Source organism: Ammospiza nelsoni, chromosome 11 (assembly GCF_027579445.1).
Source record: "Ammospiza nelsoni isolate bAmmNel1 chromosome 11, bAmmNel1.pri, whole genome shotgun sequence".
In the NCBI taxonomy this organism is placed as follows: Eukaryota; Metazoa; Chordata; class Aves; order Passeriformes; family Passerellidae; genus Ammospiza; species Ammospiza nelsoni.
In genome coordinates, this window is record NC_080643.1 from 17,230,084 (window position 1) to 17,257,528 (window position 27,445).

The following is a 27,445-nucleotide window of genomic DNA, read 5'->3' on the forward strand; positions in this document are numbered from 1 at the left end:
CTTCAAAATCTCTCCTCAGTTGGAAGTGTAACCCCAGGGAGTGAGGGGTTACACCCAACCAACCAATGTGAAAACAACAAAGAACTTGAGGTACCAACATCTGATACAACTTCTACACCACCTCTCCTCACTGAAGTCATGGATCAGGTTTTGGAAGCCCAAACCTCAGGTCAAATCAGTGCCCTAAGGGGTCAGAACCACACCATGGCCACCTTGTAGCACATCCCAACCACAGAGGTGAAGCCAACCCTCTGGAAATAGTGAATGTTTTTAAAGACATTTCTTTTAAAGCTGGTTTTGGCTGCAGGAAGCATTTAGAAGTTTAGTGAACTGTGTAACCAACCCTCACCTGGAAGAAGCCCTGCATAACAGTCTCACTGTCTTCTTGTAAAGTGAAAAAGGTACAAACATCCATGTAAAAAGATTTATAATAACATGTTGGACTTGCTCAGCAGACACACATTTCTGTTTCCTAATGAACAAAAGAGATCCCTGCTTTTATTGCATCTTTAGTAACATGACCCCTCTCTTACAGTTAGTTACCATTGAATCCCAAACTCTATTTCAAGGCTTTAATTTTACTTCTCTTGGCAGACTGAAGACCATTTTAAATGGGGAAAAAACAGCAGACGTGAAATAAGAGCTCTGATTTAAAGATGTCAACAACTGCTGTTCAGTCTCAAGGTCCCAAAGTATTGTGGAAAAATGTTGGAACACTTTTTCCATCTAAAAGTAGCGAAGATGTCACTTAAAAGCCTCTAAAATGTATTAAACAGAGCTCCTTTTCCACATTAAGAAACAATCATATGATCAAAATGAACCTAGCTTTTTATTTTCCCAATAAATTAACATCCTACTCCTGAGTTTTATACCACTTCAGGTACCAAGAAGCTATGTTCAAATGCCTGCAAGTACAATTTGAACAATTTTGTTACAACTGCTATAATGAAATTCAATGGAAATATGGTGTTTAATGTTCCCAATAACCAGGTTACAAAGTCTCATTACAGATGCAATGTTCCTTGCTAACAGACACCCTGTTCTACATTACAATTCCATCAGGAGAGATCCATAAAGACACAGCACTGCTCTGTTATTTTCAATTTAAGAAGTGAAAAGCGAACATCAAGCAGAACTTTTTATAAAAATCTCCCGTTCTACATGATGCAAGAATTACTGGGTCACTAAATTACCTTTAAGAACACATTCTGCACCATTGTGTGTCTCTGAAAGAATTTACAGACTTGAGTACTGCATAGAACATTTTGACCACACCAGAAACCAATGAACAATAAATTATCATCCCTTTTATGATATGAAATACTCCAGTTAGTAAAGCAAAAGTAAACCAATAGATTTACTATCTCTATTTTGTCAACTTTTTCACTCAGTAAATGTGCTTCTCTCAACTGGATAATGTTTGATCAGTTTTAAAAGGATCCCAGAATATTCTAAGCTGGAAGGGATCCATTGGGATCCTTGATCCAACCCCTGCACAGACACTCAACAATCCCCAACCCCACCCTGTGCCTGGGAGTGTTGTCCAGACATTCCTGGAGCTCTGGCAGCCTTGGGGCAGTGCCCTTTCCCTGGGGAGCCTGGGCAGTGCCCAGCATCCACATTCCTGATTCCTGAACCTTCCTGATACCAGCCTGAACCTCCCCTGACACAGCTCCAGCCACTCCCTTGGGAACGGCAGAAAAAAGCCAAACTACCTCAGGGTGAATCTCTAAATGAAACATCTGTCCCAAAACCACAGCTTTACTTTGCCTCAAGGAAAATGGAAGCAAAGGAAGCCCAGAAACAGCAATGCCCTTTCTCAGCAGAAATGCCACTGTCCAAGCTGGGGACTGGCCTAGCTGGGCTCTGACCTGGCTAGGACAGTTCTGCTTATGCATTTCCCATAGAGCCAGCCTCATCCTGCCTAACTGCTGCTGCACAGAATCCTGCACATTTCCATAAGTATTCCCTGACTTTATCAGCCTGTGAACAGTTCATAAAGTTTCCCAACACACAATCTGGTCACTGCTCTGGAGTTCCTTGGAGCAGCACACAACTGCCTCTGCTCTGCAGTCACGTCTGGTAAAAATTCCCACAGTGGGGTGTGGCAGGGTAATACAGGATAATAAGGGGAATAATGATAATAACAACAATAATAATAATACAGGATACAAAGGGGAATCTCATTTGAACAGAGAGATAGATGGGCTGAAGGCTGAGGGCAACTTCACCTCTTGCCACAGCCCATTAGCTGAACATTGGTGAATAAGCTCACACAAACCATCCCATTTCAGCCCCTCAACTAAAACCAGCAGCAGAGTTTGAGCTGTATTTCCCACAGGTCTGTCCTTCATGGATGCTTCTCTGTGGGAATCCAGAGTGTTACCTCCAAATCAACTGTCCTGGTGACTAAAATCAGCAATTTTCACTTATTTTTATTTGGGAGTTCTATGGGTAATAAGGTTTATCTGGGGCAGTGACTTCAAAGCTCTGTATTCAGGAACTGCAATTTTTTCAGCTGGAGAAATGTTGTGCATAACAATTAATTTGAAGACCATGTTAATGTCAAAGAAAAGGAACAATGTCTCTTCCTCAGACTGCAGCTTCCTTCATAAACCTTTCTTTTCTACAAGAGCATAAATTCTGCAGAGCTACTCTGGCTATTAGGAGCAAAGCAATTGGGGGGAATGCCTGATTATTTATAAAGTCCAATAACCTTAGGATGGACTCAAAACATCACCTGGTGCTTGGGAGGTACAGAGGCTGTGCTCTTCAGTCTCCCATAAAGGCAGTGATGTCCCTGCCCAGGGCTCCATGTCCATTCCTGTGGCTTTGCCAAACAAACATTCCCTGTAGCCTCTACAAGTGAGCAAATACTCAAGAGTTGAGAGAATCCCCCCAACAATATCCTTCCAGTCTGCCTGAGCCATCCTGGCTCCATTCAATAAATAGTCTTTTTCCCCCAAGGATTTAAGGATTAAAGTAAATTAAAGCATTCAGAGTTGGATTATTTAAAAGGTTCATTTAAAAACCATTTACCTTGTAATTTCTTCCCCAATAGTCTGTTATGTAAGGAACTTCCTACAGCCACTAAGTAAACAATTACTGTAGTTTGGCAGAATTTCCATTTGTTTGGTGTTTAATTCTTTGTGCAGGATGCAGATTTCCACACAGCTACTGAATGCAAAATTCTGATTCATTACTTGTGTTTTAGGCTGTTATTTATATTAATGTAACTTTGATAAAGTGAGTTATTCAGACCAGCTCATAAAACACTGTTTCCTACAATGCACTTTGAAGCAGTTCTGTTAATTCAGTGAAAATAATTTTCATTCCAAGTGTGCAGTATTATGAATATATACACAGAAATCTGTAGGTTTTCCATGCAATATTACTGAAACAAATCTATGTTTCTCTGTGAGAATTTTTCATATGATAGTAATGCATAAAAGCTGACTTATTTTTTCCACAAGACAGATATTTTTCTCAAAGGAGTAATACTGAACACAGCTGTGGAAATATTAGATCTTCAACAACACTATCAACAAAGACAAGAATCTTCTAAGTGAGTTATGTAATGGTATTTTTAAAGGATTAAAATTAGGAAAAAGGATTAAAACACACTATTTTTTTCACAGCAATTTCTCCAAACCCCTGAAAGTTGGCTATGCATATCTCTCATCCTCACCCTCTGGCCTCACAAATTCTGTTCCTTAAAAACTGACAGGGAACAGCCCTTGAGAACATTTTGTGGTTCTCACCCCCTTATCACTGACAGTTCTATATAAACATCTATGGCTTCCCTCTAATGCAGGATGGCTCTGGACTTACTCAGGTTATTCCCTACAAGTCTTCCAGGGAAAACTCTCCCTTTTCCAGCTCACTTTGGCTCTCATTACAAAGAACTCAGGAAACAAGACTTTTCCTCTTTCAATTAGACCAATTATTTTTTGGGTCTATATGAAACATTAAAATCCACTTCACCTTCTTGCACATTTCAGCTGAACTATAAATGTTTCATGAAGTATTTCCTTCTATTGTGAACCTGCCACCCATTGATTTCTTTAGTGTTGGTCTAGTTTTAGCATTGGAAATATCAAATAATTACTTGACAACATATGGGTCCAAATTAATCTGCATTGCCTGTATTCTGTATTTGTTTTGAAGGCGATTTTGAGAGCCTCTGGTAAAACCTTAAATTACAGAAACAGTGATTAATTCCCATTTTAGCTGAATTTAATTCTTTCCAACCCGAGCAAAGAACATTCTCTGGTTTTATGTGAGGAGATGTACATCTTATGCATTAATTGGAAAAAATAGAAATTCTAACAACCATGAAGCAAAAGTATAGTCACAGTATGAATTAAATGCTGAGAAATGCCCATGGCAGGAGGCTGGAACTAGATAGTTTTTAAGATGCTTTCAAGCCCAAACCATTCTATGATTCTATGAAATTGCCTGTTAAACAAAATAAAAGTTATTCATTAAAATGTTACTTTCTAAAGTCAAGGCTCCTTTGTTCTGCTGTGGTAAAACCAAATGGAAATCATCCTTTGTAGAACACAAGTGTTCAAAAAGAAAATAATACTGTCTACTTTACAAATTGCTCTACAAAAGGATCTCTTTTTCCATACCACAAGCTAATATGCAATTATGACATATGTTTTCTTTCAATTTACATAAATATTTCCACTGAGTGGTAAAAGGAGCTTCTGTCATCCGGTGGATTTCTGTCTCTGACAAAAAGCAGTGCAAACCCACCCAGGGAAACAAGCTTCTTAACTAACTCACTCCTGTATTTGCAAAAAAGTACCTTTGGAAATAGTGTATTACGACATCTTTATGACAACCCTTCTCAACTAGTTTCTACATGCTCTTTTGGCTTAATTTAGGAGTCTTTATCTCCCTATTTTTTCATTTTTCATTAAAAAAAATATAGTGATAGGACTTATTAGTGATTTTCCCCTACAGATGGAAGAGGAAAATATGAATGCTAAAAATCAACAAAACACCTTATGGTATAGAAACAATTAAAGCAAATTTAATTGCCTTTTAAAAAATGCCCGCTGAAACATAATATAGATTACATGTTACCTACAATTTAAAAGTAAATTATGAGAAAGTAATACTAAAACTGCACCAGCAGTAGTCATTAGCTAAAAGTAAATCAGACTTTTTCAGAAGGCTCCCAATTTCTTGGGAGTATTTAGAACTAGACCCAACCCTTCATGACAGATTTACTGCTTTTGTGTTGATGAGAAACAAATGAAGCCCTCTCAGAAAATTCCCACGGATGAAAACATACATCTGAACACAGGCTGAACTAATTAATGTGACAGGGAAATCACTTCTTGAATCAGAGTGTACCTTCCTTATTATTAGTAATGATACTAATGATCAGAAACTAAATAAATGCTTTCATTTCTGCTATTCCAAAGTGAAAAACTGTGTGCTTCAAAACTTGCAAACAAATTGAGTTTGGAGACCTTCCTAGAGACTTTGTTACTCTTTCCATCTACAAAACAGATGTGCTCGAAGTACATGCAAACATTTACAGACCTGGGTTCTTCATTAGACAAAGAAGTGTAAATTGTAGTTAATTACTGTCTCAGGAATGTGATATTCACTGCTTCCACTTCTAGCAGTCAATCACAAACTGAGTCAAAGTCTTCTTCTTTTGGGCCTTTGGATTTTTAATTAATATATATTACTTTAGTTGATAAGTAAAGTTCAGAAAATCTACTTCCAAATTAAACTATATTCTCTTTTCACTCTAACATGCTTTAAATTAATTTTTTTTTCTGGATTAGATGGTAACATTTATTTTTTCTTAAAACTAACAACTCACAGGAAGTTGATGACAGTCCCCATTTTAAGAGTTTTTTTATGGTCTGAACAATAGGAATCTACCAAAGGCTGTCTAAGAACATGAAATCATTTACATTCCATATCATCCATCCTCTTTGGTAAAACCTAAGGGAAAATTGAGCATTTGAGGTGATCAAGATTTGGGGTTTAAGGCATTGTTGAACTTTGGCAGAGTAAATGCTCAATACCCTGTGAGGAAATGTTGTTCTCAGTCCAGCTTGTATTCCGGAACAGAAAATTTTCCTTTAGAACTCATTGTTGGAGTGATTCAGTGGTTTGGCACTGGTTGCAGAGTTTTTGATTTTAACTACTGTTTGATTTTCCGTGAAAGAATGTCTGCTGTTTTCAATGTCTCTAAGGCAGATAAATACCCATATTCCATAAAAATGCCATGTCACATTATCCAAAGCTGTGAGCAGCATCACAAGCACGACTGACAATTGACACATACTGACACCCAAACTCATTTCAAGACCTTCAGTGATCAGACAAAGCAGTTTCCTGTTCCAGTTTTGTGCATAAACCTTTCCACAGGACCAAGAAGAAGAGCATCAAGGTGGAAATAAGCCAGGTGGGAGCTTCTGAAATTGGCATTCCTACACTGAGGGATTTGTATTAATCTGTAGCCTGAGACAGAACAAAGTTAAGTGATGCTCCAGAGGCAACAGAAACTGTCTGCAAGGTGAAAAACCCTTCAGGTGATGTTTTGCCTTTCCAGTCATTCCAGGTCAGCCCATCCTTGCATCCATGAAAGCCATGAGGAGCCTGACAGCGCCATGGATGTACAGACATGTACACGTGACTTTACGGCTCTTTTTGTACACAAGCTCTCAATATTGCAAGTTATGACCCGCCCTGCAATATTGCTGTGTTGCTAACAAACAAAACATCAGGGACTGAGGACTTTTACTGCAAAGGAAACTGTATTTTTGATGTAGTTTTTAAGTCAGCTGCCAACAACATGCTAAAAGCTATTAACAAGCAAAAATTGTTTTATCATCATGTGTGATGATAAAATAAGATTTTTACTATATTTATATATAGATACTGAAGAATCAAACTGTACTACAAGAAGCTGAAGGGCAGATTTTGTATACTCAGCTGGGTAAATGGTGTAGTCCAGCCTGAGAGGAGCCAGAATTTAGCTAAAACCAAAATATGTGACCACACCGCACATGGAGCGGTTGTGAGCACGAAATGAATATGTCATGTTATTAAAATGTGATGGGCAGGCTCCAAGGCAGCTTTGTGCAGTTGATGTTAGATTCATCACATTATGTAAACCACATTTATAAACAGTGCTAGAAAATGAAAAAGTACTTAGTTTGCTTTACGATAACAAATGTATACAGGACTGGCTTAAAACAGATTGCAATGGAAGCATTAACCACATGTGGCAGCATATGTTTGCTCTCTCAGACATATCAAGTAATACAAAATACAGTCATTTTCAAAAAGAAATGAAAGGTAGCAGTTTGTATCACTGATGAGATAATTTCAAATAGAAAACACCATCCAAATTCTTTTTCATCTGCATATTTCACCATCATGAGACAGTATTCTGAATCACATATGTGTTGGATATACTTCTATTCTTTGCTCAAAAATCAATCCCCAGTACTCATAAACGTTACATAAGTATTTTAAGGCAAAACAGAATTCTAATTTTCAACCGATTGTCTCGTTGGTGGAAAAAGAAATCGCTGAAAAGTTCTGAGCAAACAGTCTGACCTTGTATAATCTATTTGTTATTTAAACACATAATCTTTCTTTGGAAAACATACCAACATTTGCCTGCAAAGAAAATACTCTCAGACTACTAGTTTAAGTATCTCTCTTCATTAAGCCCCCAACAACATGCATTGAAAACCCAAGACATTGAAAATGTGCTGCAAATGTTTAAATGAACAGGCTCATAAAGTGGATTGAGAACCACTGGTTAAGTTTTAAGTACTGCTGTCAAGAGTAACATCTGAAGTTGAGAGTTGAGCAGACAAGAGACCTGAGAAGGTGATTTCTGGGCATTTTATCCTAGATTGCAATTGTATTCACACCAAAATACTGGATCCATGTCTTGAGATATTAAACAGTTGCATTATAAGACCAGCATGTGAACTATATTTATTTCTTCTCTACTAATACTATATACTGGACAGAATTGATGGATAATCCACTTTAAGGTAAGACTGTTCTATTTTTTTCCAGATACTACCACTTTGTGTGTCACCTTTATTATGTAACTGGCTAGGACAAACTTTATACACAGAGGAATGTGTTCCTACCACCAGAAGCAACTAAAAAGAGAAAATAATAATAAAACCCCTGAGCATTCATCCAAAATTGAGATGTTACTAAACCTCAAAAATAGTTTGCTGCAAAACCAGAGTGAGCTGAAACTGCTGATTCAACACTTTGCTACTGAATGAAGTGAAAAAAGAAACCAGTACATTTATATCACAACCCTCAGGCCCTGCTCTCCTCTATTGAACAGCCAAGAAAATGTTGGAGGGTTTTTTAAAACAGCAATTTAATACTAATTTCCTCAAGTAAACTCATCCAAACCAAGCTATTGAAAACACAGGGGAGTGTTTGCTTAGGAAGCTTTGGTTTCTACAAGCAGGCAAGAGAAAGCAGATATATGCAATTTGAGATTTCAAAAAAGCTTAAGATCACCCTTAAGATTTTTCTGTGGGAACGTGATTGCTTTTGAAATTGTAATTTTATTCCTTGGGAAAAGTGATAGGGAGACACTTTATCATGATCCATCTGTGCTACTGAAACTGGAACACATCAAAAGCAGTGCTGCAGGTAACACAAGTCTTGTCTTGGTTGATATCACAGCACCAAAGTTTTAAGTTTTGGCACAGAATCTTTTTTTTCCCTAAGAAAGTAACAGTAGACAAAATAGCTATTATGCAACATACAGGCATTTTGCAAACAACACATTACATGTATAATAAAAAAAATATCCCAAGTAAAATTTCCAGGCTTTTTTTTTTTTTCCCAAAGCAAGATGAGACTTTTAACATAGAATGCAGCTAATTAAAGAAACAGATGAAGTCAGATGTGCACAGAACCGGGTATAATGTACTGGAAATTTAAAGACACAAAATGCTTCCCTGACTATGAAACTTGCTTTAGGTAAACTCCATTAATTAAACATTTTTGAAGTTTACATAAACAGAGGCCCATGAAAAGTAAACAAAGAATAACGCAGTTTCTAAATACTGTGATGCACTCGTCAGTACAAACCTTGTAACGGGGCAAATTCTCAAAGACTTGGTTTTAAACCCTCAACTTCAATCACAGAATACTGCAAATCTTGTCTCTATTTTCATTAATAGATATGCTTTATTTCCCACACACAGGGGACAGAAATTAGCTATATTGATAAAAATCTTTAGATCAGTTTACATTCTTGAACCCTTGTACCCAGCCAGATTGCTGCCCTTGAGAGCAGAGCTAAAATTTATACACAGCTACACAATAAAATCCTAATTTTCTAACTTTAGAAAGGTTTGGCAGCCTGCAGGTCACTGCAGGCTACTGGTTTACACTGCCACTGGCTGAAGTTTTATAGCTTTACTCATGTCACACTTTTAAAAGAATAATGGCTAGTGAAATCATAAATAAGTGGGATTCCACAGCAGGAATGACCTGAAATGGACCTCACTGTACTTCCAATGGCCTGATGTCAACTATTATTAAACTACAGGTTTTATAAAGTCTTCCACTAGACGTCTAGAGTTAAGCCAGAAGTTTTGGCTCTAATACAGGCAGTGATGAAAAACATATGAGTGGTAACAAGTCGCCTCAATATCATTCTGCAGTACTAAGATGGGCTAATCTGAAGCAGCACTTTACTCTGGTATCACCCACGGTGCCAGAAGGATCAAGAAGCTTGGAAGTGGATTTTTCTTTCTATATGCTTTGCATTTCACAGAACTCACTCTAGCTTCCTTTTTCCCTGCTTTTTGGTAATATGAAATAACTGGACATAAGGACGTTAGGTGGATTATCCCAGTGCTTCTGGAAGAACTTCCAAACCTGCAAGGTATGTCCAGTTTGAATACCTATTCTATATAAACAGCAGCAGAGAGTTAAGCTGGCAGTCGCTATGTGCAGATTAGTAATATCAGATAATTTAGAATTAGAAATACCATTTTTTACATGGAACATTTGAAAATTTACTTGCTGAAATACTTGTGTGTTTACTACATGTGAGCTGAAAAAACAAATAGAGCTATAGTGAATTATTTAACTGTCAAAGACTTGTCAGAAAAATGTTACAGTTGACCATAACACTTTTTCTCAGTTATAACCATGTATGAAAATCTACTCTACAACAACAACAACAACTCTACAGTAATCACTCAGTGTCAACTTTCTGTAATTTGGTATTCAAGTTGGTGGGGGTTCTTAAGTACATATCAGCAAAGTAATTAAAAACAACCCAGGAAAAATGAACTGTAGATGAACTACAAGCTAAAAATCCTCATAGATCATTCAGTAACAAGAGTCAAGCAGCTCTCCATAAAAAGTAAATACTCTGTAAACACAGCCTATTTTATAAACATCCTCTTAATTATTACTGCTCAACTTCAATATTGGGCTATTTCTGTCAACAGACATTTCTGCAGTAATCTTACGAACAAAAACCTTCCTCCTGTTTTTCTTCAGCAATTTAAGTAAATCAATGGAGTAGATAAAGAGTTAAACATAAACTCCTTTTATTTCTGGATTGGGACAATGACTAATAGAACCAGAACTATTTTTAAATATAGATTTCAAAACACTTATGGTCTTGCCTTTCTTTGGACAAAATCTGTGCACAGAGCAATGATTTGTGTTATTAATGAACACAGGGACTTTTCTTTGCCTCTGCAAAGACCACCACTGGGTCATTTAAGCATTTCCTTTTTAGAAATAATGCCATGGGAAATTTGTCTCTGTACCTCGGTAACAGGAGTGATTTCTAAATATAATTTAGAGTCTTTTCAAGATTTAAAAACTTCATGTATTAACTCCTTCAGTATCATAACTGATAAGACAGCAAAGTCTACAGTGCTGGACTGGTTTGCAGCTGCCAAGCAATTCAGAGTTATTTGTTGTTGGGTCTCTTTGTGCCCTCTTCCCACGCTAACAACACAACTTCTGTTCTCACTGAAAGGGATTTTCTTCCCATAACTCATGTTTGGAATTTTCACGTCACAGAAATATGGGAATTTCCCACATAAAACCTTAAGGCTTTTAATCATCTTAAATTATACTGTGACATCACCTGTATTTAACAATTTATAAATTATAATTAGTAGCATAAAAAGTGCCTGTGTTCCATGTGTAGTTTGGGTATAGATGACCACATTAGTGAGGACAAGTGTGTCCCAAACAACCAGTGTAATGATTTTTGGACAGTTACACACCTCAGGAAAGCACTTAGAGCATCTCTCCATGTGAAGTGCACTCCACATTCAGTCACCTCACCTTGGGGTGGCTCATGTTCCAGGGAGAACATGCTCAAAAGCTTTTTGTCCTCAAGGATAAGAAGGATTGACATAAAGAAGGAACAATGGAGCTTGAATTCACCACAGTCCTTGTCAAACTCATTCTCAATGTTCTGTCTGTTAAAACAAGAATGGACAAAGCCAGGCTTTGTCCAAGTGACAACCAGCTGCTCAGGGATCATTTAACAGAGCACTTAAATCTGCCTAACAGCTTGAATATGTCAGGAATGGCTCCCCCATTGCTCCTCCTTCCTTCTCTTTCCATTTCATGTTCCAGCCCTGTCAACAAGGCTGTTCCACCCTTTCTATTGTGCTGGTTCTTGTACTCCAAAGTGACTCAGTTTCTTCATTTGAAAATAATGATGGAGATTTTTGTTGTTCACATTAGTTTTGTGCTGGTGTGGTGAGTTCAACCAGCTCAGTGAACAGCCTGAGTGGAAGGGCTGGTACCAGAGAGCTGGCAAGGAGCACAGTCAGGCTCAAGTGGCAGCAGAGGACCATGAGCACAGCTGCACCTACACCTTCTGAAACAGTGTTTTATAAAATCTTCATGACAGTATTTTCAGAAAGATCCCTTGGATCTCAGATTTTAGGCTTTCTTTTAATTATCTTATTCTTGAGGTTTAAGCATGCAAAAAGTTTGTATAAGTTCTCTGAGAAGCACTGAAGAGTCAGAGCATTTTTAGTCATATCAGCACCTATTTACTGGGAAGCTCAAAACCTCAGGCAGGGAAGAACCATTCCCACACCTTCATAAAACTCAGTTCTTTAGGATCCATTCCTTGGCATTTCTTTGGCCTGTGCAAACCTGGAGTCAAGCTTGATGATCATTCCTAACTACAAAGCCAATAACAATTTCTTAAGGGCAAGATGAGAAGATGAAGCAAGGACTTGTTTCTTTAAAATGAAAAAAATCCCAACTCAGGTTTCCTTACATAAAGGGACTTGTTTTCAATAGATTTAACTCACAGAACTGATATATGTCACCAGTGACACATTTCAACACTACTTTTCTAGAGCTTTGTGAGCAACACATGTTTCTCAAGAGTTCAAATTGGCCACTACTCCAATTGCAGCCTTAATCTTATAATACTTTGAAAGCCTAATTTTTGGCTATGTGGAAGGAAATATGCAATCCATTTGCTACAGATGCAAGTGTGGGAGCAGATTTTTAGGTTGTTTCATAAGAGAACTTTCTAGCAGCAGATCCAAAAGAACATTTTAGGAACATACATGCAAGTTTATCTTTTAGATGCAGTAAAACTACAGTCTCTCAGAAATTGAAGTCAGCAGGGACTTGGGAAGTCCATGTCCCAAGACATCATCACACTTGATATCCTGCATATGGAAATGGTGTCTTATCACTGGTGGTCCACAGGGCATTTTGGCACTTGGGACCTAAACTGCCAGGGAAGAACAGAGGGCCAGAGAGCTCAGGTGTGGCAGCCCAGCCATTAAAGCACTTGTCCAAGAACAAGAAGAACTTGAAAGTCTGAAAGGCTTCCAATTCCTCATCTCTTAACTGATGGTATGACTAAAGTACTGAAGATTTTGGCCTTTTTCTGAAGCTGAAATTGAAGACTGAAAAGGCCAAATATTCCAAAGGTGCACAGCCAGAGATGACAACAATTCTCTCCAAAAAAACAAACAGAGGTTTCACACCTTCTTCCCAACACTGTTTATATCCAAAGAGTCTTTCAAGGACAGGCATTGTAAGGGATTGCAAGAACAACCACAAAATTCTTTCTAGGAGCATTGCAAGAAAACATTACTATGAACACAAAGGAAAATATATGGGAAAAATACATGTGAAGATTCTTTCAAGAGAAAGATCCTTTTACCATCAGTAAAAGTACATGCACTACCTGAATGGGCATGCAACTGAAATATTATGGGAAATATCAAATTTAGCTATATGCTGTTTACCTACAAGATACAAAGTACTTTGTGATTCTGATTTCAGGCATATATTTGGGGGAAAGAAGTTCACTGCATTCTTTTTATGTTATCTGAACACTGTTAGCTTTCTTCTTTTTAAACTCCCTGAAACAGACACAGATATAGAAGCAGCAAGGTATGCAGGATATTTGCATTTAGTGATGTTATGAGTCCCCTCTAATAAACATCAAAATGACTCTGCACAGACAAAAGTTGTATAAACAAAACCTCATTTTGAATAAGCCAAGTCAAACCCTGGTACAAAGCAGAGCACTCCTTTTCCTGCAGTGGAGGACCAATGACAAAATGCCAACATAGAGGCATTTTTCACCTCCAAACAGATCAGCAAGCATTTCATTAGGTGATCAAACAAGAACTGACACCCTTTTAGTATTTCCTTAAAGAGGCCTATAATAGTCTAAAGAGGCCTATAATAGTCTAAATAGAAACATTTTTATAAACCCTCTTGGTTTGTAGAGAACATTTTTCGCTTCCAAATGACTTCTGGAATTGGGAGTTGAAGGGAAACAATGTCAAGCTGAGAGCTGAATCTACAACATTTTCTCAGAGTTTGTAGCATTTTTGGGAATTCTTACAATCTCCATTCTCCTGTGCACATAGTTCTGTGGGAGCAAGGGAAAAAAAACCCCAACAAACAGAAAAGCCCCTACCTATGTTGAAAAATTCACATACAAAACTACGAGATAGCTTTTCTTCTGGATGTAAATGAAGTCACTGATTTCCACTGACATGGATTTCTAATAGGCAAGTCCTTCCCAGAGAAAAGAGCCCTCCTCAAACAGCATCAAGAAAGAATTGGGTTTGGTCAGTCTAGAAAAGAGAAATTTTGGGGTGACTGAATTGTGGCCTTCCAGTGCCTGAAGGAGCCAACAAGAAAGACAGAGAGAGACTTTTTCCAAGAGTCTGGAGTGACAGGACAGGGGGAATGGCTTCACACTGGCAGGGAATAGGTTTAGACTGGATATTGGGAAGAACTCCTTCCCAGTGAGGGTGGGCAGGCCCTGGCACAGGTGCCCAGAGCAGCTGTGGCTGCCCTTGGATCCCTGGCAGTGCCCAAGGCTGAGCTGGACAGGGCTGGGAACCCCCTGGGACAGTGGAAGGAGTCCCTGCCATGGCAGGGGTGGAATGAGATGAGCTTTAAGGTCCCTTCCCACCAAAAGTGTTCTGAGATTCTACAACTCTGTGAGATGCATTGCATGCAGAGGTGAACTTCTATCAATGTCAATAACAAATGACTGGAACATGGGAAAAGCTCAGGACTGAAAACTTCAGATTAGACTAGGAAGAGTTTAATTAAAGTGTTTAGGGAGTGGAATATTGAGTGTTTAGGAAGTGTCCTGCTGAGTGCATTTTATGCACTGCTAATCAAGTCCTTCCCAATTTCATAATCAATGCACATAGGTTAATATATCTGACTAAAAATATTTTTTCATAGACAGCAAATAAAAGAAATCATATTCCAAATTCTGGTAAAGTTTACTACAAAAATTCCACTTCAAAGCTTGAAGCAAATGATGATGTTATTTGTAAACAAAAATAAAATACTTTGATATTATATTAATGCCCAATGAATTTAAGTTAATATTATGGGTAATTTTATAGTATTAATTTATATTTAAAGGATTTTTATATCCTTCATATACTAAATGAACCTCAATGTTCACAACAGGCTTTTTTTCAGGACTAGATGGTGTGGTAGTGAATGAAGTAAACAGTTCAATAACTTCATTTGCTGCTCCCTATTCACTGATTCTGGTGTTTGTTTTTTTGTTTGTTTGTTCACTTTCCAAGATTGGTTATCCTGATTAAGAAGATATGAAAGAATACACACTCCTCCTCTTCTTGGCTTTGTGCTCTGCCAAATCTCTCACTGGTCCTTCATATTTTACACTGAAGAACATGATGCTCCAAGATATGGAAGACGACGACGATGATGACGATGACGACAATTCTCTATTTCCAACCACTGAACCCATTCTACCACTGATTCCTTTTGATCTGTTCCCAACGTGCCCCTTTGGATGCCAGTGCTATGTGAGAGTTGTCCATTGCTCTGACCTAGGTAAGAATGAATTTGTGTGTCTGTCCTCCACTGGATTCTCCTTTGGAGGATTTGTCTTTTAAAGGATGAATTATTATGTGGGCACATAAATGGGATGCAAAGTATTCCCTCAGCTGAACTTCCATCAAAGTCAGCACCCCTGGTAACCACTTAGCCAAAGGCAAATGTGCTCCTGTCAGTGATGCAGGTACATCCCAGTCCCTAAAAGTGAGTTCATTATTAATTGTGGCAATTTCAATTATTGCTCACTGAAGTTTTCCTATCATTCAAGGCAGCCAAAGGACTGTGCTCCCACCACCAGCACAGTGACAATGACATTTGTCCTCATCACAGCCCTGCCACCTTCCTGAGCTTCATCCTGGACTCTCATGTCTTAGAAACAGTCTCCATACATAAATTGCTGGGGTTTTAAAAATGTGTTATTATTAGGGAATCAGAAACTTTTGGTGACAGCAGCAAACTGTGGTTAATGTATCTGGTCTACAGATTTCAAACCACTTCACATGAGTTCACACATAGAAAAATCCCACATTAGTACACTTCAGCTTTAGATAACTGCAATCTATTAATTAGAGAATAATTGTTAATAAATTGGACAGCATTTAGCATTTAATGCATCAGCATTTCCACTCAAAAGAAAGTTACTGTCCCTGTTGAGCCTTTTCTGCTGATTCAGGATCTCAGATGGCCTGAACTGCAGTGGTTTGTAACTGAACAGAAAACTGGGATGGGGGAATAATGCTACTGGTACTGATTTATGTTAATGATCTATGGTACTTGTAACGTGTTATGTTAATGACTTCTGGTACTGATTTGTGTTAATGGTTTCTGGTACTGGTACTGATTTGTGTTAATGGTTTCTGGTACTGGTACTGCTTTGTGTTAATGGTTTCTGGTACTGGTTTTGATTTGTGTTAATGACTGCTGGTACTGGTACTGATTTATGTTAATGACTACTGGTACTGAAGCACTGGCAGTGGAGACGCCCCTCTGCCCACACCAAGAACAGGCTTCTCAGCCCTGCCATGACCTGAATGAACCCTCAGCAGCTGCCCCAGTGCCATGGACAGGGCAGGGCAGAGGCCCAAAGGAGCACTAAGCAGAGACCCCTGAATCCACAGCCCTGCTCCTCAACAGGGAACCACTGCCCTGGATTCCTGAGGGATCCTTTCTCCAGACACTAAACAGTTGCTCTGTAGGACAATCCATGCTCTGAGGATTATTTCACAGATGCAAAGAGTCCACAGTGAGCAGTCCCCATTAAGCTTTCATGGTCAGGGGCAGAAGCAATTGCTCCCAAAACCATGCACACGTTTGTGGTACATTCTTACATCTTTAGATTTTCCCACTATCAAAAATTCACTTCTACCCTTTGCTTTACGGCTGCTCATATTTTCTTCCCCACCATATTCATTAACAATCTTATTGTGTTTTGATGTTTGGCAGTTAATTTCTTTGGACTTAAGCACAGCACATGATGTTTCTGTTTATGTCACATACTCATGTAGGTTTGACATCAATTCCTCGCAACATCCCACCAGATACTCGGATGATTGATCTTCAGAACAACAAAATCAAAGAGGTCAAGGAGAACGATCTCCAAGGACTCACATCACTTTATGTAAGCTTGCTATTTCCCAAGTTTCCCAGTTAAAATATAAATGTTATTTCCTTTTCCAATCATATAGATTTAAGAAGTCTAATGCCTGCATATTTGAGAGCTTCCACATAGTAAGAAGCAAATACTTTGAGTTGTAAAAGCTACTTTCTACAACACTCAGAAAATAGATCTAACCAAAAAGATTCTCAAGAATTTTCAGTTCTTAGCATGCACAGAAACATTCCCTACATTTCAAAGGCTGCAAGGCAAGTTCCCCTTTTTATCTGCTTAGATGGAAAATAGCAGAAAGAATTTAATCACATTTTCTGAGGGTATTTTCAAAAGAACAGAACATACAGCTAACTCATACAGCACTGAAACAAAAGATACAAATCCAGCTGACCTGAACAGAAAACAGAAAAAAACTGAATTACTGGAAAAGTCAGGGGTTTTACCCCTAATTTGTTACCATGCTCAATTATGCATGTGGTGACAGGCTTTGAAACAAATATCCCTGGCAACTGATAAATCTAGATGTTTACAGTATGCAATAATCCCTTTTGATGATGAAAGGAAATGAGAGTTCCAGAGGGCTGGGAAGTAGATTAATTCTGCTTTAGAATATTTATTTCTATTGGATGTCACCATAGATCCAGTATCCAGATCTAGTTCCACTAACAAATACTGACCATTTAAAATTTTTCTCTCTAAAACCCAAATCTGTTCCATAACTGACAGCAAATTAAGTACATTCTATTCTCCCTTAGAAAGACACAAGACACACAAACTAACATAAGGACTGCTCCCAACACAGTAGGAAGGAATTCTCCCCTGTGAGGGTGGGCAGGCCCTGGCACAGGTTCCCAGAGCAGCTGTGGCTGCCCCCGCATCCCTGGCAGTGCCCAAGGCCAGGCTGGATGGGGCTTGGAGCACCCTGGGATAGTGGGAGGTGTCCCCACCCATGGCAGAGGTGGCACTGGATGGATTTAAGGTCTTTGCCAACCCAAAATCATTCTGTGATTCTATAAAACAAATCCTTTCATTCATATTTGGTTTCTGAGCAAGATCTGAAAATTTACAAGATCTAAGTGTTTATGAATGAGTTTGTTAATTATTATGGCCTAGGACAGGACAGAAAAACCAGGAACTCTATAAATTCAGAGCTGGCAACAAAGCATTTCCTATTCTCTTGTGTCTGGGTGCAGAATGGTCTCAGCAGCAAGCAAAAGGTAACTGCACAAACTGTGGTTTATATTCTGTGTAAAAGACCTAAGAGTCTCTTATCTCCAATGACTGAGAAAGCCACTGGAATCCATCAGCAATCACATTAAAGACCAGAGTCACCACTTAATTATGTGATAGCTGAGCACACCAAGCTGATTTGCTTTTCCTCCTCGGTTCATTTGTGGCAAGGCCAAACAACATTTTCACTGAGAGCAAAGTTTACTTTGTACAACTTGGCTCAGTCCTGGAGTCTGCTTAGCAAAGGCACAGATGGCAACTTGGATTAGGAAGGAGCATTTCCTGTTTATTTCCTTGAGCTAACCTCATTTTTTTCTGGGGAAAAAATAAATCTTGTTTGCTCTACGTTTTCCCCCACACAATTCCTAAGAAGAGATGACTCCAAGAAATAAAAAAGGAACAGAAATTAATAGCTTAAGTATGGAAATGCAGAGATGTGACTTGACATGCAGAATCATTTCAGATAGTGTGTATTTTCCTGTCTGTAGTAACTCATTACAAGCTCTCTGATAACACATAGCAATGAGGTAGAAGCTGCTGCCAAAAGATTCATGTACTGTATAGAAGAGAGACACTGAAGTTCACAGGAGCTGGAAAAGCCAAATAAAACAAATTCATGTGTCATATAAAGATTCTAACATCTAAGAAACTCAGATTAAAAAAAACTTCACTTTTACTTTGCAGCATTATGTTAAAATAAAAGATGAGATTCTGAGTTTTGAGAATCTGTCTGCATTAAGGAACAATAGCAGTGAGGTATATAAGCCCATACAATCCCACTAAATATTTGAATACAAACATATTGTTTTGCCAGTTCTCATGATTCATTGGCACCTTGGCAGCTCTACCTTCAGGTTAATGATCCAGGTTCTTCTTTGTTTTTCATAATCAACTGAAATGCCCAAAGCATCTACAAAGTGCTGAAGTTTGGTAGGATGGAAAAATAAAATAGTTTAAACACTTAATTGCTAGATTACATTTCAAATTCATGCCTTCAAAGTCATAGTCATAACAGTCCTGGATAAATAAAGCTTTCTAATTGCTCTTTCCATCTCTCCTAGGCACTGGCTTTGAACAACAATAAAATTTACAAGATCCATCCCAAGGCCTTTCAACCAACAAAGAGGCTACGACGACTGTACTTGTCCCACAACCAACTGACAGAGATTCCAACAAATCTGCCCAGAACTCTGGTAGAGCTCAGAATTCATGCTAATAAGGTTAAGAAAATCCCCAAGGATGTATTTAAAGGAATGAAGTCTCTACATGTTTTAGGTAAGCCTGATTAAGCAGAACAGAAAATTTCTTTACCAAAGATGGAGCATATTATACATCATTTCCATTCAAACATTTCCCCAAGGCACAGCTTCCTCTTAAAGAGATATCCATGCTGTGGGAATACCCTCCACAATTTAGTTTCTATGTGAAGTTGCTGCAAAGGTTAAGTTTTGGATAATCCTGCAAGCCAAGTAACACAGCCTAAATTCCCTGAGAGCTGAGACACCCCTCAGAACACACAATCAAAGCTAAACATTAATGAGTGCTTGGAATATCAGAGATCAAAAATAAATTTAAATCAGCTCTTCATAACTTAGTCGAACCTACAAAAAAATTCCTATGCCATAAATGTTTTTCCTTTTCCCCCTTGGGCAGAAATGAGTGCAAATCCTCTTAACAATGATGGAATTGAGCCAGGGGCATTTGAAGGGGTGAATATCTACCACATACGAATTGCAGAGGCCAAGTTAACTTCAATTCCTAAAGGTAGGTCTGCTTTCCCTTTTCTAATTTACTTACACCAGCACACTCCTTAATAAAACGCTTTAACATCTGAAGGATTATTAAATTCATAAATTCTTTTCTATCCTCATTACTACCAGACCACCTTCTACCTTTTCTTTTTGAACTTTATATCCAATTCCCCATCCCAGAAGAGTTTATGCACAAACAGCACAAACACAGTGCAGTGCACACCCTCTCCCACCTTCTCCCTGTCAGCACATCCACTCCTCTCACAGAATGTCCACACACTTGTCTTAGGAGTAACAATACAAAGAAATTCTTAATTTGATGTCACTTCACATCTTTCACATGTCAGCCTCTCAAAAATCCTCACAGAGAAAGGATAAACTCCCTGATATTTGATCAGGGATATAAGGGATGCAAAATTCCTTTACAGATTTAAAATGTAACCCCAAAATTTCTAAATTTACTTTTGAATATTTCACATCACACTGAACCTCAAATACAATGTTCAATGTAGTTTTGCTAAGTAAAACTTAATATTTAATTAAATTTGCCATATACAAAATACAACATAAATACAAAATCAAATCACTTTTCCATGTAAAAAAACCCCAACCTTGAAATTTGGAGGTAAAACTAAATTAAACCACTAATTTGATGAATTGCTGACCTCCACACACTCAAATGTAGCATAAAAGAGTTCAGTACAACATTCCACCTGCTTTTTCTGCAGGTCAGCGTGGTATTGAACCAAACTCTCATGATTTTCAACCACTCAAAACTACCAGCTAAGAAAACAAGGAAGGAAACAAAGCAAAACACTGTGTTCTGTGCTCTAACTCCCAGGGAAACAATGTTGGCCCCTGTATTTATTTCTGATCATTCAGATAAAGAACTTGCTTCTTATTAATCTCTTCCTGTATATATGCATATATATACATACACACATATATGTGTATATATATAGATGCATATATATCCACACGTATATATGCATACGTATATGCATATACATATACACGTGCATATATATGTGTACATATAGATATACAGGAGAGACAAAGAGAACAAAAAAAACCTTGTAGAAGAGAACACTAAAAAACCCTCAACAATAATCAAAACCAACTCACCCCAACTGTTCAGATAACTTTAAAATCAGAAGGTCTCTGTCTGCCTAACAAAAAAACCCGAAAAAACAAAACCCATCTAATATAAGCTCCTGTCACTTAGCACAAAAAACATCCCAATGTAAAATGATTCCAGTTTTGTCTTTGTTAGAGAGAAATCTCCTATAAAGACATACAGCATGAGATCCAAAATGCGGTGTCAGATACATAAACAAACCAAACCAAACATGATTTCATGGTGAACTCCTTCGCCACAAATGCAAGCTGAGTTTGCAGATGCTTCTCTCTGCAAATGCTACAATAGCACAAAGGTTTAAAAAAATGTAGCTTATAAAAGGTACTAAAAATGTGCAGTGGACAGGTGGGTGGCCTTCCTCTGGATATTGTCACTCAGGCACCCGGAACTGCGGGCTGGAACGCAAACTGGAGCGGAGCCCAAACAAAAAAACTTTATTGCAAGGGGAATAAAGGCAGGCTGGGAGCAGCCCCGTCCCTGCAGAGCCGGGAGCAGCGCTCCTGTATTGCAAATAGAATAAAGGGATAAAGGATAAAGGCAGGCTGGGAGCAGCCCCATCCCTGCAGAGCCGGGAGCAGCGCTCCTGTATTGCAAATAGAATAAAGGGATAAAGGATAAAGGCAGGCTGGGAGCAGCCCCATCCCTGCAGAGCCAGGAGCAGCGCTCCTGTATTGCAAATAGAATAAAGGGATAAAGGCAGGCTGGGAGCAGCCCCGTCCCTGCAGAGCCGGGAGCTCCGGCAGCCCCCGAGGGCAGCGGGACCCGCTCGGTGCCGGGGCCATCCCCACCGAGGCTCGGGTAACTGAGCCCAGCACCAGCAAACAAATCCAGCCTGGGATGAGCTGCCCTTGCCCTCGCTAAGAGGATGTTGTGGAAAGATTCGCCACCTCCTGGTCCACCAGTCTGGATTTGGAATTTTGGAAATGCAAGAGTAAATACTCTGGCATGGGAAAGAGCTATCAAATAGCACAGTTCTGCTTAGAGTACTCCAAAACCTTTCCTTCCAGTCACATCCTAGCAGCTGTAACAGCACAACTGCTACATCATGTAGAAAAAAAAATTACAGATCTTGAAAAAACTGTCCCTGGTTCCACAGCCTTTCACTACAGACTCTGAGATAAATGCACAAATCACAGGATCAACATCTTTGACAATGTAACCATGAGAGTTGTTATCAAGGAAGCCAGAAAAAGTACCAAATTTTGGAACTCTTATATCTCTTAATTAGCATATGCTTTTCCACAGCTTATTTTTTGAAAAGTTATTATTTAAACCAAATTATATTGGTGATTTTCTTAATTAACATACTTATATGTAATATAATTACATTATGTATAATTTTATATATAGGTAATATATTTTATATATATGAAATACATACTATAGATATTACATGTATACATATATTACACATATACATATATATGTGTATATATGTAATATATACATATATATGCATACATATTATACATATATACATATATATCTAATACAGATTTCTTTGATGCAGACAACCACCCCAAGATTCTTCTATTGGATTCTTCTAACCCAATTCTAAACACAAAGGAAATAAGATTTTGGATAAGTTGACTTGTTTTTTTCACACTGTGCATTTTTTTCATCAGGTTTGCCCTCCAGTCTTCTGGAGCTTCACTTAGATGACAATAAGATCACAGGAATTGAAGTTGAGGATTTTAACCGCTACAAAGACCTACAAAGGTAAAATTCCCAGGCTGAATCCTTTTATTTGCTAAAATGTCATGCCCAGCAAGATCTCATTTTTGATACTTCTCTTGTTAATGAGAGAAAAAAGAATAAAAATTGTAGGTGTTTTGTTAAGAATTGCTCTAAATAAGACCCAACTTTAAAACCCAAACACACCCCCAAAGCCCCACATAAGTCTTGTTATTACATGTTTTGCCAACAGTCTGCAACAGAAACATAGAATAAGAACAAAATTAACTATCCTAAGTTCTTCTAATTCTTAAAAAATTACTCTTGTAAATACAGCAGTTGGTGAAGGAAACAACAGCTTTCAAATGCAATGAGGTTTAAAGAAAAATCTGTGTTTCTGAGGAATGTATCACTGAAATAGGAGAGACGGAAGTTCTCTCTGTAAAGCTCAGTTAAGAACTCTGAAAATATGGCTGAGCAGGACTGGATTTGGTAACAGAAATTACTGAACTGCCTTTAGATACCAAATTCAGCTTCTGAAGCAATCAGGAAAGAATGGAGAAAAAGGAGATGGCAGGATGGGCAGAAAGAGCAATTCTGAATGACCTGAGGCTAGAGAAAAAAATAGAAGGAAAATCTGGAAATAGGAAAGAAGGTAGTCCTGCTTAGTAAAAAACCTTTATATTTTAAAAATGGGCTACACATTAAAACCACCTTTCTAGACAAGACTTGCTATTTGGCTATTTATTAGAACTTATTACAGTGACTACACTTTGCAGCAGTACTACTTGGTAAAATGATATGATTAACCTCACAAGCAGCTTGATGTTTATAATTGAAATACTTGCCGCTATAATTACAAAAACTGCATGCAAAACTGAACATTTGCTTACATCAGATAACTGATAACTGCTTTAAGCCAATCTTTAAGTGGAGTTCAAATTACGTTAGGTCAATGGTGATTTTTTCTTATCAAAGAGAAGATTTCATCATGTTTTTACAGTTCCTTTCTCCCCCTGTATTTACTCCTGTGTATTTCAATCTTAAAAAAAAGCTCTTCAATGCTGTTGTGAATCTCAATTAGTCTTTAATTAAATGTTCCTTGTACTATTTCTAGGCTAGGCCTTGGCAATAATAAAATCAAAGACGTGGAAAATGGAAGTTTTGCCAACATCCCAAGTATACGCGAAATCCACCTGGAAAAAAACAAGCTGAAGAAGGTTCCTCCTGGATTACCTGAACTGAAATATCTGCAGGTCAGACACTGAACTTATCAGACAGCTCTGGGAGTTCTGAGTTGTTTGGCTTTCCCACTGTCACACTGATTAGGTCACAATCAAAAAGCACAATTAATTGACACATATTTTTGCCATGACTCTCCTACTAAGAGAGCCAGAAATCATAAAAGTTTATTAAAGAAATAAACAAAATCAAATTGCAGGAACATTTCCTAGGAAAAAAAAAAAAAGGACAAGAAACTGCTACACCCAAAAAATATTTCCAGAAATGAGAATTTAATACTACTATATTCTTCATTGTAATCAAGAATTATAGTTTTTACTACCTCATTATAATTCTTACTACAAGAGAATATAAAGTTGCATTTTAGAACCAAATTCTGTAAGAATAGAGTCCAATTCTTCTAAAAACACACAAAATGCCATATGACTTCTCTTTGTGGGAGAGACTGGGGCAGAAGGAAGACTTTTTAAAAAAGATTTAATCTAAGTGTTAAGGTCTTATAACTCTCAAGGTCTGCATGGAACTGATGTTTTAGCAAACCTCAGTCACCTACACGCTAAGGAATATTTTTCCCACTTTCATTCAACTCCAGTATTTTTCTGTTCCTACTGCTGCAGGTGGTTTTCCTCCATTCCAACCACATTGCCAAGCTGGGAGTGAACGATTTCTGTCCCACAGGACGGAGGAAGAAGAAAGCTCTGTACAGCGGCATCAGCCTCTTCAACAACCCCGTCAAGTACTGGGAGGTGCAGCCTTCCACCTTCCGCTGCATCTTAGCCAGGAACAGTGTCCAGCTTGGCAACTTCCTCAAGTGAGACTCAAGTTGGTCGTTTCAAAAAGCAACTCGTCCAAATCAGTTTTACAATACTTGAAATTTGCAGGAAAATGCGGATTTTACGCTATTTAACCGTTTACAAAGTATTTGCTATTTCAGAGGTAATTAATTAGAAACAATATGTTAAGTAGGATCTGTTGTAGTATTTGACAATGTTCAATCTACATTTGAATAATTTAAACAAAAGTTTTGATAGCTTACAGAAGGACTCTTAGAAGTGGAACTGGAAACTGTATTTGATGTTTCCTATTATAGATGTTCAATGCCTTCCTTAAATCACATCATTTGGACATATTCTTTCTTTCAAATAAATCCTAAAAATCATGTGGAAGTGACTTTTTCCACAGTTAGGAAACAGAGACCTAGATTCTCTCCCAGAAAGTGTTGTAAGAAAAGTTGCAAAACCAAAAATTACCAGACTTCAAGGGCAATTCCTTGTGCCACTTTTGATAATGAGCAGAGATGCAATAAAAAGCTACAATATTGTCAGGTAGTTGTCTCTAAGCTAGAATATATTCTTACAATCTTTTAAGTGAGATAAAGACAAGTTTCATGTCGAGAACAGATGAAAAGTCTTTAAAAGCTGTTGGCAATTTTTCCTTTCAACTTCAAGAAGAAAATGTCCTTCGATGTTTTGCTATTGATAGAATTGGATGCAGTCTGAACATTAAAAGTAGGATTCAAGATTTATGATATGCTTCAAGCTTAATAGGAATGACTATTAAACTCCCTTTAGCCAGCACAAACATTTTTCTTTTATCTATAACAACTGTAATAGTGTTTTTCATTTTATTCTTTTCCTCTTTATATTTTGATATCACACGGGTTAAGGATCTCTCCTTAATGGAATTCCCTTACAATTGCCAAAACCAAGCAGCTGGAACTTGCCTGCCCTGCCTTCCTGTGCAGGGCAGCACACAGAACTCTCAATTCTGACAGTACTGTATCAAATGGATATTTTAGATATCTATTTAGTGTATATTTGCTATTGGGATTCAAAATAAATTAAATAAACTTACAGAATACCTGCACGTGTTTCCTTTATTACGTGGTTGCTCATGTCAAAATGTTCTGAGATTCTAACCAAGCATCTTTGTGACTCTTCTCTAGACACTTCCGCTAGTGCTCCTTTTTCCAAACCGACAGAGCTTACAGGAAATTAATTGCTGCTGATTTGCAAAGTTCAAAATCCAACACTTTGGGAAATGGCACACACTTGTAGAAGAAAATACTACACAGAACTCAATTCCCAATCTCTCAGCCCTCCTACCATCCTCCCAAGCACACTACACAATTAGCATCAAGTCTGAGTTCTTTTCATCTGCTGTATCTCCTGGTAGTTAATATTTTGTTAGCATCACTCTGCTCATGAGAGAAACTATGTGAAGAGAGGAGGCAGAGCAGACCTGGGAGGCTTTTACTGAAGAACAATATTTGCAAATAGAAATTCTGTAACACACTTCAAAGCAAAACAAAATCAAAAGACTAAACAGAACACAAAATTGAAATCTGCTGATGACCGCGCATCTTTCTATTCCTGGCTTCTGGAGATGTTTCTAAGGAGTGCATTTCCTAGCAAACATCAACATTCCCTTAGGGAGAGACTCCCCTGCCTTACAGTACCATAAACAACTCCTAACTCCATGCAATGTTAGTAAATACAACAGATAACTGAAAAATCATTACATTTTTATGAATCACTGGTTGATATCCTGCTGTACTGGTTACATCATTTCAGCAATGTCAACATCAGCAGAAAAGCTGATTTCAATCTGTAGCTTAACTGAAAGAACAAACAATATTGTATAGTAGATTTTTCTACACTAATTCACTGGTAAGGTTTAAAAGGAAGCACAGAGAATGCAAACAATTCCTTATATAATCAGGGTTAATGCAATGGACAACAGGAACCCTCATGCTCTCTAAGCCTATGAATTCTGTACAGGTATTTGTGTAAGAATTTCACCAAATTTAAGTCTGCTACTGAACTCCTACTATAATGGAAAAGCTTTGAAAAAATATAGTAAAGTCCTAAGTCCATACAGTCTTGATCTTGTCCTTCCAGAGCCTTAAAAACTCTCTTGCCTTCTCACTCCTTCCTCTGGCTGTGCATCCAGACTTAGAAACCTCTTTCTCCAGTCAGCACCCATAGATTCATAGAACATTCACAGAAATAGCTGCAGCACTACTTTTGAAGAAACTACCTCTACCCTCACTCTTAATAAATAATCTCCAAACGATTTTATCAACTGCTTAGGTTTGCACTATCTTCTGGGCAAATTCAGCCAGCTTAGAAGCTTAAAAAAATTTCATCTGTGACTTAAAAACCACTGAAAATTTTGCATTACAACAGGGAAGCATCAAATGGTTCATTGTAACAATTTCCTGTAGATTTTATTTTTAATTAATTTCCTAGATCACCTCAAATTGATAGGATGCCTTTCACTTAAAAGGAAAAAAGACTATGCTCAACGACCCTCTACTATTTTCAGATATCATTCTTCAGCTGGCATTTGTGGTAATAATAATTAATAACTTCCACACCTTGCATCTTTGGCCTGCTTTAACAC

General features: G+C 37.9%; 2 protein-coding genes across 4 annotated transcripts in view; one reads left to right on the top strand and one right to left on the bottom strand.

The window, feature by feature from the left end:
- The window catches only part of CENPP (centromere protein P), a 114,476-nt gene that overhangs the window by 36,198 nt on the left and 50,833 nt on the right, over window positions 1-27,445 (bottom strand). The gene's annotated exons all lie outside the window — the stretch shown is intronic.
- On the top strand, window positions 9,667-25,898 carry ASPN (asporin). The gene is made up of 8 exons (XM_059480320.1): window positions 9,667-9,922; window positions 15,123-15,393; window positions 16,902-17,014; window positions 19,297-19,510; window positions 19,889-19,999; window positions 22,750-22,843; window positions 23,916-24,054; window positions 24,658-25,898. The coding sequence occupies exons 2-8, from the start codon at window positions 15,147-15,149 to the stop codon at window positions 24,853-24,855; spliced, it is 1,116 nt and encodes a 371-aa protein (XP_059336303.1). The 5' UTR covers window positions 9,667-9,922; window positions 15,123-15,146; the 3' UTR covers window positions 24,856-25,898.